The 15,254-nt window shown below is 41.1% G+C and overlaps 1 protein-coding gene across 7 annotated transcripts in view; it reads left to right on the forward strand.

The window, feature by feature from the left end:
• TENM3 (teneurin transmembrane protein 3) overlaps positions 1-15,254 on the forward strand; it is a 433,328-nt gene that overhangs the window by 331,288 nt on the left and 86,786 nt on the right. For all 7 annotated transcript variants that reach the window (XM_059384375.1, XM_059384378.1, XM_059384376.1 and 4 more), the window contains one exon: positions 2,571-2,756. In XM_059384375.1, coding sequence (XP_059240358.1) covers positions 2,571-2,756 — 186 coding nt within the window. The remainder of the gene's footprint in view (positions 1-2,570; positions 2,757-15,254) is intronic.

Raw genomic sequence — 15,254 nt, forward strand, 5'->3', positions numbered from 1 at the left:
AAAATAAGCATAATAATTCTAGCTATAAAATAATACTGATTTGAAATATTGCCATTCTAATTTGTCTCCCACAATTATCGGAGTAGGAAAGAAATAATGAAACAGCCCTTTCTGTTTCATATAGTGTTATTTAATACATTACCTGAATTATTTTACAAAGGATATCTGCAATTGACACTGTAGCTCAAAAGACAATTCAGCCTTGGGGCCCCCAGCTGACTCAGTCAATGGAGCATGTAACTTTTGATCTTGGGATTGTGAGTTTGAGCCCCCCACTGGATATAAAGATCAGTTAAAAAAATTTTTTTAATAAAATTTTAAAAGATAATCCAGTCTTCTTCATAAAATAATACTGCCATGAATGGGGAAAAAAAAAGTATAGATGTTAATTAAAAGATTAAACTGACTGCCAAAATCACCTATCATTGTTTTACATATTTAGACTGATTATTTTTCATGCTGATATAATTACTTTGCCAGCTGAAAATCTAATTTTGCCAGTGTATAAAATGACTGCCTAGACATAGTGGGTGAAGATCTTCTTCCTGTGCATCTTTACACCCCCAGTGCAAAGAGAAAAACATACTAAACTCTCAGTATAGAGAGTTGAATCATGAATACAGTACTCTTCTTGGAAGAAACTAATTAAGCACAGGTGGGAAAAAAAAATAGGACTTTATTAAACTTTGCTAGTAGCTGCAGAAAGACAGAAAACTTACTTGGAATTATCAGGGAAGATACCAAATATGCATTTATTCGCCCTCTGAAAATATCCTCGTTCATGTGCCTGCAATTTATCCGCCTGTGGCACAGCTGTCATTTGAAGTTTACAGCAACATTGCTGGTCACTTACATTTGTGGCTGAAAGTTTACTAGCAGCATTATTAGGAATGTCTAACTAACTGAATCCCAAAGCAAAACACTTTACCAGCTCCCTCTTTTGTTGTTAGAGAAGTGACCTTCAGATATCCAAATTCAATAAGAGTAGATTCTCCACCTGCAGAAACATTTGGTTAAGCTGCAAAAAGAGAAGAAATGAATTATTTCCATCAGAAAGTTTAGAGGTTTGAAAGCAACAGAGCTTTCCTCTATCTTCATCAGTTTGTCCATTAATTAGCCCTTCAACTCCACTTCAATTAAATTAACTCTAATTAATAAGTTCATTACAAAGATTGACGCACCTTGCTCAAAGCTAGTGTGCTAAACGCTGATAAACACCTTCACCCTAATGAAAAATTGATTAGATTGAATAAAAGGGGTACCTCAGAAAGAAACCTCTCTCTTCTGGAGCTGAGTTGACGTTCTGTGCGTCTGAAGTTAATCACCATCTTGGATCTCTTAATCAAAAATTTAATTCAAACGAGATGGAAAATGTGGCATGAGAAAACATAATACCACTTTCTTCCCGTTAATAGTCCTGGCTGTTGTTTATAAGAAATATTACAACTCTCACAGTGCCTTGATATAGTGTTTAAAATTCTGCAGGCCCAGAGACGGAATTAAAGTATCTGAGAAATGTTACTTGGGCAGCGAGCAGGAGCACATGATTATATAAACAGTTACTGTTTTTTTCTTGTAAAAACAAGGCTGCAGTCCATTTTCTGTTTTTAGAAATGCTTTCAGGTTTTTATTGTTCAGCATTTTTAATTTTTCAAGGAAACCAGAACCAAGCAGTGGTCTTACAATGGTAGAAAAAAAGAAGTCGTTGATTCTATTTAACTTTATATGTAAAAAGTAAAATATAAAATATCCTTCTGAATTCTTTCTAGAGATCAAAACTATCGTTACTGTTTTGAAGTCCTTTGGTCATTTCTAGTACCCAAAAGACTTACTTTTTCCACTGACAGACTCAGTAGTTACCTATATTTTAAAACTGGGTTTCCATTGTGGTTTGTATCTGTTCCATAGTACAAATTTACTGAGTAGGAAGAAAAACAATATCTTTTATTTAACCAGCATGTGTATGTATCAGAAGCAAGCGGAAGTGGGTCCTAAAAAAGATTCTTTTTAATTAAAAGTTTCTGAATATTTTAGAAATTTAAACATTAGGAGTAAAAATAGTCCCTTTGCAATGCTTGCTATAGGGGTGAAACCCAACTTCTGTTAAATACCAGACATGCTTCGACACTGAAATATTCTATTAATTTTCTATTAACTTGATGCATGTGTTTGTATGTATGCCCTCAGCTGCCAGACGATACTCTGAGATATATTACCTGTGTCTTTTCCTCTCTTTGTGAATGGTGTGTTCTGTTTTGTTAGTAACGTCCGTGTGTGTTTACACACACACACACACACATATAATAGGGGATTGTAACAAAATTCTCTTGTATATTTTATGCCCAATCACAGCAGCCTTTGCAATTAAATGACGACTGAAGAAGTTAACTTTTACCATGTATATTTCTTACGAGTGGATGCTAAAACGTACTGAGTCTATAAATACTTTTCATGTATTTTTCAATGGTTCTGGTTTTTGAGTTGAAGATGGAGCCCTGCTCACTCCACACCCTTTCTCCCTCCCCATACCCTCCCCGCCCTTCCTGCTCTGCTTCTTCTGTTCCATGCAGAAATCTGCTCCGTGGACTGCGGCTCGCACGGAGTGTGCATGGGGGGCACGTGTCGCTGCGAAGAGGGCTGGACGGGCGCCGCCTGCAGCCAGAGGGCCTGCCACCCGCGCTGCGCCGAGCACGGCACGTGCAAGGATGGCAAGTGCGAGTGCAGCCAGGGCTGGAACGGAGAGCACTGCACCATCGGTGAGCACTGCGCCGTCGCTCGGCCCCGCTCCGGCCCTGCGCAGGCCGGTGGCGCGGGCTGCTTTCCCCACCCCCGCTTGGAAAAGCTGATTTCCTGAATTGCTTTTTCAAGTAAGCCCATGTTGCCTAGGCGGTTCAGTTCTTTTTCCAGCAGCTGTCACATGTATGAAGTACAAGGATTTTTTTTTTTTTACTCCCTGTGTTTTGCGATGGCCGCAAAAATGGACTCACCCGAAGATGATTTCATTTGTTTCCTATAAAGATGCTTTCATTGAATATTATTTTTCAGTGTTCCATAGGGCCATTGCATAACAGCAATATTTTTCATTTTAAAAGAGATACCACAGGGGGGCCTTTTTTGGCTTCCCTAGATTCCAGCGCCAACCATCTTAGCACCTGTCGATATATTTGGGTCTTTGAAAAAGAGGTTTGATTTTTTTTTTAATGACTTTATTTTGTAGCAGCACAAGAAGTAAAATAGAAGGAAATGCACAAGGCTAGATGTTCTAAAAGTTATATGCTAACCCTTCTTCAGATAAGATGTCGGTGAAACTCTATAGGTTAAATAAAACAAATAAGTGTTTAAGATCAAAATGTTGGTACGTAAACGGCAGTTAGCATGGAGGCAGAAGTTTCCAGAACATACATAGTAAACATACATAGTACCGTATTTTCAAGGTCTTCAGTGCCTTTGCTTTCTTAGCATTTGAGTCACTGAAATTTAAATATTTAATTAAAGAAACATAACAAACGTAGGTGATCAATGTCTACCTTACTTCCATGAAAGTGTACAATGTTCAGTATAAACGACACAGTCCCACAAAAATTTCATAATCTGAGGTATGGTGTTTTGTGTCCATAGGGTATAATTTAGTAAAACTGTTGGAGGGAGTCTCAGTATCTGTAAAGATAATCTTCTTCTGGTGCAGCTCTAAGTAGTATGTACTTAACTTTCTTGCTTACAGGAACTGACTAGGAATTTTTTCATGGGAAAGTTGAAATCACATACATTTTATAAATTGTCACAGCCTTTACGGAACTTCAAGTGAGGTCCTTTCCGATCTTATTGACACCGCTGGCCTCTGTTTTAAGGATAGTGATCCCCCCCCCCCCCCCGAGTGAGGGTCCACAGAAGGGCTCACAGACTCAGAGCACCTGTGCTCCTAACTGTCAGGAAGGAAAAAGCCCCCATCAGGTGGTGTCTGGAGAAATCCATGCACAGGCTTCCTGTCTTCCTTCTCTCTCACCAAGAGCGGTCACGTGGAGCATGGACCTTTCTCCCACAGTGGGCTACACCAACACGTGTGTGAGGAACACTTGCTTCTGTTGAGGGAAGCCCGTTTGAGACTGAGAGGTTTTTATTACGGCTGCTCTAAGAGGGCACCTCTGTCAGCCACAACCACCAAAAATCAAGATCCTCTGAGGGAAAGATTCTCCCGGTAGGCAAAATCACCCTCTCATTGTAAAGAACATCCAATCTTCTAGATGCCAGCCAACCACCAGCCCTGCGGACTTCTATAGGTCAGGCCCCTGGTGTTGACTCTCACCTGGAACCATCTGTAGGGTCTCACTTGTTGACTAGGAGCTCACCGCCTTACATCCGGGAACGTAGAGTTCCCCCAGAGGAAACCTGCAAGTGGGCACATTGCTGGCGTGCTCATGACCATGATGTTGCTATGGCTTTCCCCTCCTCTATTCCTTAAGAAAGCCTCCCAGGGCCATGGCTGCCTATTGTTTATGTGAACCACACTTGTGAACTACACTGAAGCAGAAAAAGTTGACAACCACAATCTGTGTCGCTTTCTGTGGACAGGATAATGCGGCACCCGAGACCCAATAGCTCCATGCCCCAAATCCCAGCATGCCCACATTAGCAGAGGCAGGGCAGGAGAGAGAGACCTCTAATCATACTCCGTTAAATTGGGATGACCCCACCACCCGCATACCCCTCAGAAAGGAAGTGGTTCTAGCTGGGGCGGGGTGGGGGGGTTGTTACATTTTTGGCTACGTGGGTCCTAGGAAAAACAGCACACATGTGGATGGATATACAGCTTGGAAAAGCAAGAAGTGTACTGTAAAGTTTTCTGTAGGCAAATTTAATTGCCCGCAAACAGTTACTAAATAAATCATTCTGTTGATGTGCTCCCTGACTGAGGCAACAGTACCTGGTTAGTTTCCTACAGATGAACTCTTCTTGGACAACTTCTCCATTGTCTGGGAGCACACAAGATGTTTTGTTAGTAACAGGTCTTTTCTGTGCAATTTAGCATATCTTGCCGTGGTTGTTAACAATTCCATTTTCTATTGTTTTATTTTATTTTGCTGCTCTTACACTCCATGAGAGCATGTGGGAATAAAGAACCTGCTTTGTCTAAAAATGAATCTTCGGAGTGGACCCTTTAAAAGATGTAGAGAACCTCAGATCACTGTTTTGCTCTTTTAGACTATGAGAGCTACTTATTCCAAGTTTGCAAGTTTTGGCTTGCAAGGATCCAAATCCTTTTCCTGGCTTTCTACAACCTGTGTGTACAACCACAGTGAAGCCTAAGGGGCCATTTAAAAGGAGACCTTTTGTGAGCCACAGGTTTAAACAACCCAGGAAGCCACAGTACATTTTCTCTTTTGGGATAGTTATTTTCTGTGCATTTCCTCTCATTTTCAACACTCACACATCTGGCTGAAAGAAGTGGCCACTTTATGAAAGAACACGCCTAAATCAGCCAGATTTTTCTTCTTCTCCCGTATTGTGTGCCATCTCATTGAATACAAACAGAGAGGTTAATTGAAAGAGAAATGGGGGAGAAATTAAACAGTTAGAAGCAAACAAAAGTTCCCAATGGAAAGCAAAGACTGTTCTTCATTAGTCATCTTACTGTCTTCATAAACTATTCACGCTTTCGTAAAACCATAGGCATTTTGATAGTAAAATGGGCTGTGAGTTTAGAGTGCTCACTGAACATCCTATCTATCTGAAAAGATTCCGTCTTTATATTTTTATTAATGTGTCCATATTTTCCTCTTATTCTTAGAGGAAATAATAATAATGTGTTCAGCAAATTGGGCATAGTAATCATCAAGTTCATTGTCCCAAGTCCTTCTCCTTTCTGGGGCTAGACTTTGACTTGTGGTGCATGCAGATGGAAAATGCGGCAAAGGGAAATCTATTTTTTTTTTTTTAAGAGAAGGGGAGGGGAGAAGGGGCAGAAGGAGAAGGAGAGAAAGAATCTCAAGCAGGCTCCATGCGGGGCAGAACCTGACGCAGGACTCAATCTAATGACCCTGAGCCACGCAGGGGCCCCAAGGGACATCTACCTCCAGCGTATCATGATTAAAATAAATATTTCTCCTGTCCTCCCCAAAAAGCATTTATGACTGTTGGACCCTTTCGTAAATAAAGAGAAGTTAGTTCCATGATTGAACCACAGCAATTAACCACCAGCAGTTATCACTACCATAGTTTATTGGTAATAGCATCGGCACAGTTTGCTCAACTACCCTGTCATCCTTTGTATGTGACCATTCCATGGGAGGGTCAAATGATTATCACACTCATGTTCCTATTTTTGTTTCTCGTGAGATAGGAAAGATGTAAGAATAGGGAGAGGGCCCCGAAGCAAGTTAAAACATATTAACTGTAATTAAGTGCTTTTGTAAATAGGAGCTGATGTAATTGGAATACGATGTGGCCATCTCTCTGTAAATGAGCCAGAACATTTCTGTATCAATCAAGGGCAGGTCTGCTAACTGGGAGATGCTTGTCTTGGGCGAATTCAGTAAGTTCACTGTGGATGTGTTTAACAGAAACCAGAGTCTATGTCCATGTAAAGGCAGCTTCAGTTGCTTCAGCCCTCCCTGTTCTTCTTCTTGGTGAGAAAGACAGGAAAACTGCTCTCTGGCCTGTGCTGGTGTTAATTAGCCACGGAAGCAAGGCAGATGCCACACGGGCCTCTGCGGAACAGATGTTTGTGCACAGAATCCCCAGCTCTTGAGTGCCATACAGCTAAATATTCAGGGCAAGGATGGATCCTAAGTTAATCACATTTTGAGCATTACTAACCCGTAGCTTCCCCAAGAACTCTTCTTGGTAGCAGTTGCTGAAAGATGATTGTCCCTACAGTCACCCATTTGTATCTGAGAGCCCTGGAGGTCATAGGCGAGACTGTGACCTCAAGGAGTGAGTGGCACAGGGCTAGGGCCTGGATGACACGTTTGATTGTTAGCTGCCATGGAGGTTCTTACAAACGTAGGGAAGGCTCCGATCTGTCTGTGGTTGGGTGAATTGTCTCCTGGAGGCTGACTGGGATTTCCCATTTCCCCACAGACGGAAATGGAGAACGTGGGCTTTTGCTCTTCGAATAGTGGTTAGATAGAATGAAGAACCTCAGGTTGGAAGACATATTTAAATCCTGGAATGAGATCCCAAAGAAATGTTTTCATCTCGATCCCTATAAGCTTTGATAATACTGTAATAATTCAGTTGTGAAACACTGGGGTTTTTGTTTGTTCTTTTTGTTAGTTTGGGGAATATTTTTAAGAGGGGAATTCTGTTTAACTTTTTCCATCCATTAAGTCTCTTGAGTAGTGACCCTATCTGAAGTGTCCCTAGAGGTCTCTTACAATTCCAAAATTTATTGGTGATTTCTGCTTTATTTGGAAAATTACGAGATTTAAGCAGGGGATTCCCTTTTCGTTCTCAGTTTGATTTAGCTTTTGCTTTTTTCCCTGTGGCATTTGCATGCCTCCCTTACCTTCCATTTGTGAATTTCTTTCTTTATCCATTAGGAAATTATTGATCAGCTCGTCTGTGACATTTTGATACTTCTTACGCAAGTTAGTGGTAACATAAATGAGAAAAAGTAAGAAATGAAAAAGAAGATATGTTTTCACATCAGCTCTCTAATTTAATTGATCCACAGTAACTTGTATCTTAACTGTTCCTAGCCCTCAGTGGTTTTTTTCCCCCAAATTTAACATGGTTATAATAATATGTAACGTACGTGATTTTGAAGCAGAATACTCTAATGTTTAAGATCTTTTGGGCGGGGGAACAAAGGGAAGAAACAAAAAAGGAACTTTTGGAATTTACATAGTGTGTTGCTAGTGGTTGAGGCCCAGTTCCCCAGCCTCGGTTCTTGAGTTGGACCAAGAAAGAATTCCGAGCCAACCTCTTCACCAAGCAAGGGTTTAATGGCAATTTAAGCAAAAGGACACTGTCCAGATGGGAGAGGTGGCAGGCCCTGAGGGGGCAGCTCTATTGGGTTCAGGGTCGTCTTTCCTTTTTATGTTAGAACAGGTTATGGGTCATTGCTAGGGTCGTTCATGACTAGGGTACAGCCAGTCATCTAAGGGACTCCTCCTACCAGCCAAGAGGGAGAGCTTCTGGCTCTCTATGGTCCTTGTTAGAACTGTCATGGCAGGCTTCCTCCGTGGGGGCGTGGTGTTGAAACTGTAGGATCATGGTCATCGTAGGGGAGACCGCATGCCTGTCCCCCGGGGTCTGACCCAGCTGGCTGTTTGGAACCTGGTTTCCATAGGAAAGCACTTGTTTCCTGCTCATATCTAACTGCCTACACTATCAGTATGACCTTGGGCAAGTCATTTAACCTCTGAGTATGTTTCCTTGTATTATATTATGTACCCCATAGGGTTGTTAGAATCAAATGGGCTATTGTAGTGTAAATCACTTGTGAAAATGCGTAGCAAATGGTGTCCAATGCACAAGAGTCTTTAGAAGTATAAATGACACAGACCGCAGTGTTTTTTGGGTGCCGAGACGTCTAAAAATAAGTAAATGAAACAAAATTGCCATCCAACGTGAAATTTTCATTTCATTGTTATAAAATGTAACCTAATATGGCTTACCAGAAGTTTCCATGTTTGAGTTGAGGGCTTTGAGAGGGGTTGCCTTCAGAAAGAAAGAGGGAGGAAGGGGGGGGGGGGAGGAAGGATGGAGGAAGAGGAGGGATCAGTCGGTCTATTGTGGTATCTGTCTTCCAGTGCTGTCTCACACACAGAGTTGTTTATTGAGCTACATTGATTTTCATGTACTTTCAGGCAATTCAAATGGAAATTTGGCCTAGGGGAAATCCTAATTCCTTTAAGCTACAAAAGACCAGCTATTTGTTTTTATTCTAATTCTTTAGTGCGTTGGGAAACGGGATCGTTAGTGATCACAAAGGCATGCTTTGTTTGTTCAGACAAAACTTAGACATACAGTCCTCTGCCTCCCTCAGTTAAATACTGTGGTCGCTCTGGGCTTTGGGATGCAGAAGATTAGAAATTAAAGATGAAATACACAAAGCTGGGGGAGTTAACCACCAAACAATGTGGGCGCAAAAGAGAGAAAGATCAAAACTCTACCAGTGTGGACAGAGCTCAGCCTTGTGGTTCTAATTCTATCCTCTAATTCAGGATAATGCTCAAAGAATAGCATTTTAGTTGTTAAATTTAGAAATAGGTGGCAATTCAGTGGGGGTAGGGGGGGTGGAATGACCACTCTGAAGTATGCTTCACTTAGATTACAAAATCAATATTCTTTGTAACTTCTGTAATGTTCCAAGTTGCAAATCCCATTTTTAATAACACAGAAACTATCTTTTTTACATTTTTATTGAAACTTTTTAAGTCTCCCTTAAATGAATCCTGGGTACCACGTGACACCTGCAAATGAGTGCTCTGGGAGACTTCAGGCTTCACATGTGTCAGAGTGATGTAGTCGTTGTAAAAGGGTCTCCAGTGCCACCTGCCTGGGTCCCTAGCAGGTCCAGTGACCTATTTATCGTCAAACTGGAAAAGGTCAGAGCATTTCACTTGCACAGGCCCTTCTAAGAGCTTATAAGGAGACCGTGGGTTTATAGGGTCACATGTTCATCAAAAACTTGCGAATCAGTTAGGACCTTTATTTTTCTTTTTTGCTCTTCAACTTCCTTTCCATCTCGCCTTTCCTTGTATAGGATGGCCCTGGAGTGACTATGGGCACTTGGAGGATTCAGCTAAGGAGACTTGGAGCTGGGGATCCATTTAGTTTAGATTTAATTGGATATATTTATGAGGTGTGAAATCATTGCTGTTTGTGGTGGTTATTACCAGCCACCCAGGGATACTCCTACCACCTGCTGACTCACCTCGTGAAAGGAAGTCCAGGGTCAGAGATGATGTGAAGCTATGAATTTGTCCTGCGGAGCAGGCACCAGAAGTAAATAGGTAGCGGAGGAGAAACAAGGTCTGAATTGTTCGGAAACGGAAGTTAGTCTGCGGAAAATGCCTCTTGCCCAGATGTATTGAAAAATACCTCATCGGAAGGGACCTTTTCTCCTGTCAGAAATGTACTTGAGAGAGGAAATTAGTTAATTATAAACTTGCCACAATTTTCTCCTTTTGACCATTATTCCGTCTCTGAGCAATGTATCCGAATTCTTGCATTTTTGAGGGCACAAACCTGGGAGCAGTGTTGCAAAATTGAGTTCATCGGGGTGTGAAATCACGTGTGCTGCTCGCTACAATGTAGCCTTGAATCACAGAAGCCTCGCAGAAGATTTCTTGTCTATGTGACATGGAATACTGATGCTGACAAAGATGATAGAAAATTCCTGATATTCTTTTGTGTTTGTTTTTGTTTCAGGTTTTTATTTAAATCCCGGTTAGTTGCATATAGTACAATATTGGTTTCAGGAGTAAAATTCAGTGATTCGTCACAAACATAGAATAGAGCACTGTGGGCCTTCCTTAAAGCCCATCCCCCACCCACCTCCCTCCAGAAACCCTCCATTTGTTCTCTGCAGTTAAGAGTCTCTTGTGCTTTGCTTCCCTCTCTTTTTTTTTTTTTTAATTCCTTCCCCTATGTTGGTCTGTTTTGCTTCTTAAATTCCACATATCAGTGAAATCATCTAAAACTTATTCTATGAAGCTATCATAACAAAGTAGTTAATGAATGTCATCTATTCAGAGTAGTCAGGATTTGTTTATTACAGAATAAAGTCCTCCCAGCTTAGCAATAAGGCCAAAAAAATTAACCTGGCATCAATAATAACACATTTTGAAGCCCAATGAAACTTTTCTAAGCTATCAGTAATGAGAACTATGTTAAATAATGGCATTGAATAAAGGCTGAATTATCTTCACTTTCTCTCTATAGAAAATATTACAAAATCACTGTCTTATAAAGAGGCAATGAAAGAATAAATATTGCCCAAAAATATAGAAAGAAAAACATTTATTAGAGACATGTCAGGCACTTAATAAAAAATGTTGTGTGCTTTTCTGACATTTTTGGCATTTATCAGCTCAAAAATAATTCCCTGTGATTTCTTAATCTAAATAACTCCTCACCTTATACCTAATTTCATATTCATAATTTGTATTCTTTTTCTTAATGAGGGCCCCCCACACACACACTATATAATTTTCAAACTCCACAAAACCTGGGTCTGCCTCTTTCCCCAGCTCTATTACTCGATCCCTGTGTGATCTTGGGGAAACCGCTTAAGCCCTCTGTGCTTCCATTTCCTCATCTATAAAGTGGGAATGAAAACAGCACAGCTTCAGAGGGTCACAGAGCATGTGAAAGGACTTCCAACATGTGGAAGAACATTTAGAACAGGACCTGGCACAAGTAAACACCATCTAGATGTTTCTTACTGTTGCGGTGATTGTTGGGAACTGGCACTCATGACGAGGTGACAGTGACTGATTCTTCCCTCCTGAGTTGTACCTGTGTGCAGAGGAATTAGCCAACAGAAAGACAGGATTACTTGCTGGTTCCAAGAACTGCTACTCCCCTCCAGGTGCTGACACCCTGACAGTGTGGACAGGGATGCCTCGTGATCTGTCAAACATGGTGGAGGGAGGGTCAGCAGGAGTGAGTTGGCACAGAATGGACTGGAAGGAAATTCTTCGAAGCTGACTTGGTTAGCAATAAAAGTCCACAGAGGCCGAAAAGCCTCCCATGGGGCATGCCAGAAAGACAAGTTCTTAAGAGCCTCTCTGCTCTGCAGGCCCAGTGACTCTAAGTAATTTAATGTGACAAAGAGAATAGCAGTTCCTCGGAGAACCTTGAAAGCCCCCTCAGAGCTCATTGTGTATCACCCATGATCTGAGAACCAGGCTGGTTTTTAGATGTCTGTTTTTCCCTTTGAGATAAATTAGTGCCCAATGGAGGCTCCCCAAGGTTGCCTTTTCATTTTCCTGTTTCATTTTCTTGTGCATTCAGCTCCCAGTTTAGATGTGGTAATCTAAATCTTTAATTCCCCTCAGAATGGGCTGGGTTTTTTAAATTTTATTTTTTTTTTTTTTAAGCAATCTCTGCACCAAGTGTGGGGCTTGAACTCACAGCCCTGAGACCAAGAGTCGTGTGCTCCACAGACAGAGCCAGCCGGGTGCTCCTGGGGATCTTTTTTTTTTTTTCTTTTAAATGAGGCCCTCTGCTCTCTTCCGAAGAGGCAAAACTTACCTTTTCCGAATGGGGGAGGCCCTAGTGGGTTGTCAATGCCCTTCTTCTCAGTTTCAGTCTTCTTAAAACTATCACAGAGATAATGCTTATTTTACTACTTAATTCAACAATGCTGCGTTTTGCTTCATTTTGATGAAGAAGGACATCTTGGTGACAGTATGATAGCTGGTTTGATTTTTTTTTTTTTTTTGAAGACTTGTTTTTTTTATTGATTTGACAGAGAGCGGGCCCACAAGCAGAGGGGAGGGGCAGAGAGAGAGAGAGAGGGAGGGAGAAACAGGTTCCCCGCTGAGCAGGGAGCCTGATGCAGGTCTCTATCCCACGACCCTGGGATCATGCCCTGAGCCAAAGACAGACGCCTAACCCACTGAGCCACCCAGGAACCGGTTTTGCTATTTTAATTGCCCTGGGCTTTGGGTGGTTTTTCTCTGCACTGTGTCAGTTGCAGGAGTTTGTTCTCTTTACATGCACCGAGTTCAGCCTAAAAGGACAGGACGTTGCGGATTTGGTGTGGGGCAGCCAGCGTCTGCAGCAGGGACAGCTCGGTGCTTGGGACTGAAGGAGTCTTTCACTCCACGCTTAGGTTATAGGAGTCATCAATCAGCAGAAATGAGTTTACGGGGTCGCCTGGGTGGTTCAGTCAATTGAGCCTCCGACTCTTGATTTCAGCTCGGGTCATGATTCTAGGGTCGTAAGATCGAGCCCTGCATCAGGCGCACACTCAGCTGGGAGTCTGCTTGAGAGTCTGTCACTCTCCCTCTGCCCTTCCCCCAACTAACGCATGCATGTGTGCTCTTTCTCTCTCTCTCTCTAAAATAAACAAATCTTAAAAAAAAAAAAAAAGTGAATTTAGTGGTTGAAATTCAAAACTTTAATAAGTTTGACTGTGTTTCTGTCATAGTTTTGTCTTCTCTACTGCGTGTGAAGGTTTTTGCATCACTCTTCATTTCTACTCACTTTAGCAACCGGTATCCTATAAATCTTCAGAGTTGTTAAAATTCGACTCTTCTACCAAGTTTTTGTGAAGCGCCTTACAACTTAACTCCGTAGCATCCCATCCTCATTCTGTTAACCTGCCTACGTAGGTCTCATAAGATCTCAAGAGCCCCCTTAGAATTACATCCTTCAGTCTGACACATCCTCAAGAAGATCTGGATTTGGATCTTCATGTAGCTCTTGCACCTGATTTGTTGTGTGACCATCAGTGAAATCATAGTCCCGGGGACCACTTTGATCAATGTTCTCTCATCATCTTGATGATTTATTTCCCCAGACTTCCGTTTCTTTACCCCTAAGAACGGGAGTAACTGTTGTAGACATAAACAACTTTTACTGTTGACATCGGCATTTGAGTCCCCCTTGTGCTCTGTCCCATCTTTCCTGTGTAATTTATCCCCCGAGAAGAGAAGCAGCGACCTAGCGACATCCACAAGACGTAAAACCTCGGTGATGGTTATCTGCTTTCAGGAAATGTTAAATGTGTTCTACAGTTCAGGGACTTTTTTTTTTTTTTTTTTTTAATTTCTAAAACTCAGTTCTGAATGGAGTAATTGTTTTGTGGGTGAATGTATTTGGATTGAACATGTATCTTTCCATACAGATGATTTACACATGGCCTTACAAGGATGAGAATTCTGAGTTCTTTAGAAAAAATAGGCTTCACATACTTTAGAGTCATATAATAATGAATTCTATGCTATGGTCGTTATTTGTGTACAGATTTCCCCCCGATCTTCCTCTTGTGATAGAACGTGGGTCTCAACAGCTGCTATAAATTAAGCTGATTCCTGCTTGTCTCTCACTGTAACGGCCACCAGCTATCAAGGCAGTATGCTCAGGGGAAAATGGAGGATTAAATCCACTGTCATGTTTCTCAAATTGCAGCAATATATAAGAAAATGCTGATTGTTTCTGTTGTTTTATGATCAGTTAGGTATCATTGAAATATGCCTGATTTCTTTAGAACTGTTCAACCTGATTTCTTCCTTTCTTACGGTCTTGTGTTTATTTTTCAAGTGAACTTACTAGTTTTCTAGCTAGTTTTTGATTTTTTTTTTTAAGTCTCATCAAATAATTTACTGTGTAGGTGCTCTGCATCTTGGAGAAATAATTTATCCATTATAATTATTATGCCAGGGGAATTTTTGAATCCGTTAGTCTGAATTAAAATGTTATATGCCATAACAGATTTTTTAAGTATGAATATACCCATACCTAGGAATTCCCTTCTGCTTTTTTTAAAATCTCATTTCTTATCTTGTCAATTTAATTTTTTAATGTCAATTTTAATTTTTTAAATTATTTTAATAAATAACAATTTATTTATTTTAAAGAGAGAGAGAGAAAACACAAGCAGGAAGGGCAGAGGGAAAGGGAAAGAGAGAAATTCAAGCAGACTCCCCACTGAGCCTGGGTGCGAGGCTTGATCTCATGACCCTGAGATCATGACCTGAGCTCAAATCAAGAGTCCACGCTCAACCAAACCCTCAACCAAGCCCCTAAATTTTCTTTTAAAAGTTTATGGAGAGACATGATATCTGAAGAAAAGCCAGTCATATGTCAAATTTATATCATACTGTTTTGTTAACCGCCAGCCATTGTGTTCCTTTACTAATATACTATAGTATCTTTTTTCCATTTGGAACACCTCATTGATCTGCATCTCTTAAAAACCATCTAAGACCTGAATTTCCACCAAAATCTACTATAGGGAGGTTTTAAAGCTCAGGTGACAGGATATACAATTCAACTAGAAATAAAGATGGAAAACTCTCAATTCTTGCCAAGTTCATCAGAAGGCTTTTATTGAGGGATTTGGGTCCAAGGAATTTGGGAGCGACACTGGGTGCAAAGTAGTATGTGGTCAGCTATTTTACAGTGGTAGCGAGGAAGAGAAAGACTGTAAGGAGCGTCAGGTTATAAATAGGCCCATTCTCCTTAAGACCCAAGCCAGGCAACTGCGGAGAACCAGCCAGCTAGTGAGGTGTTCACGCAACTCTTCAGTCCTTTTCGTTCTGTGTAGAGGACCTTCCTACAGAGCGGAGTAAAGA

The sequence above is a fragment of the Mustela nigripes genome, chromosome 18 (genome assembly GCF_022355385.1).
Source record: "Mustela nigripes isolate SB6536 chromosome 18, MUSNIG.SB6536, whole genome shotgun sequence".
NCBI classification, from domain to species: domain Eukaryota; kingdom Metazoa; phylum Chordata; class Mammalia; order Carnivora; family Mustelidae; genus Mustela; species Mustela nigripes.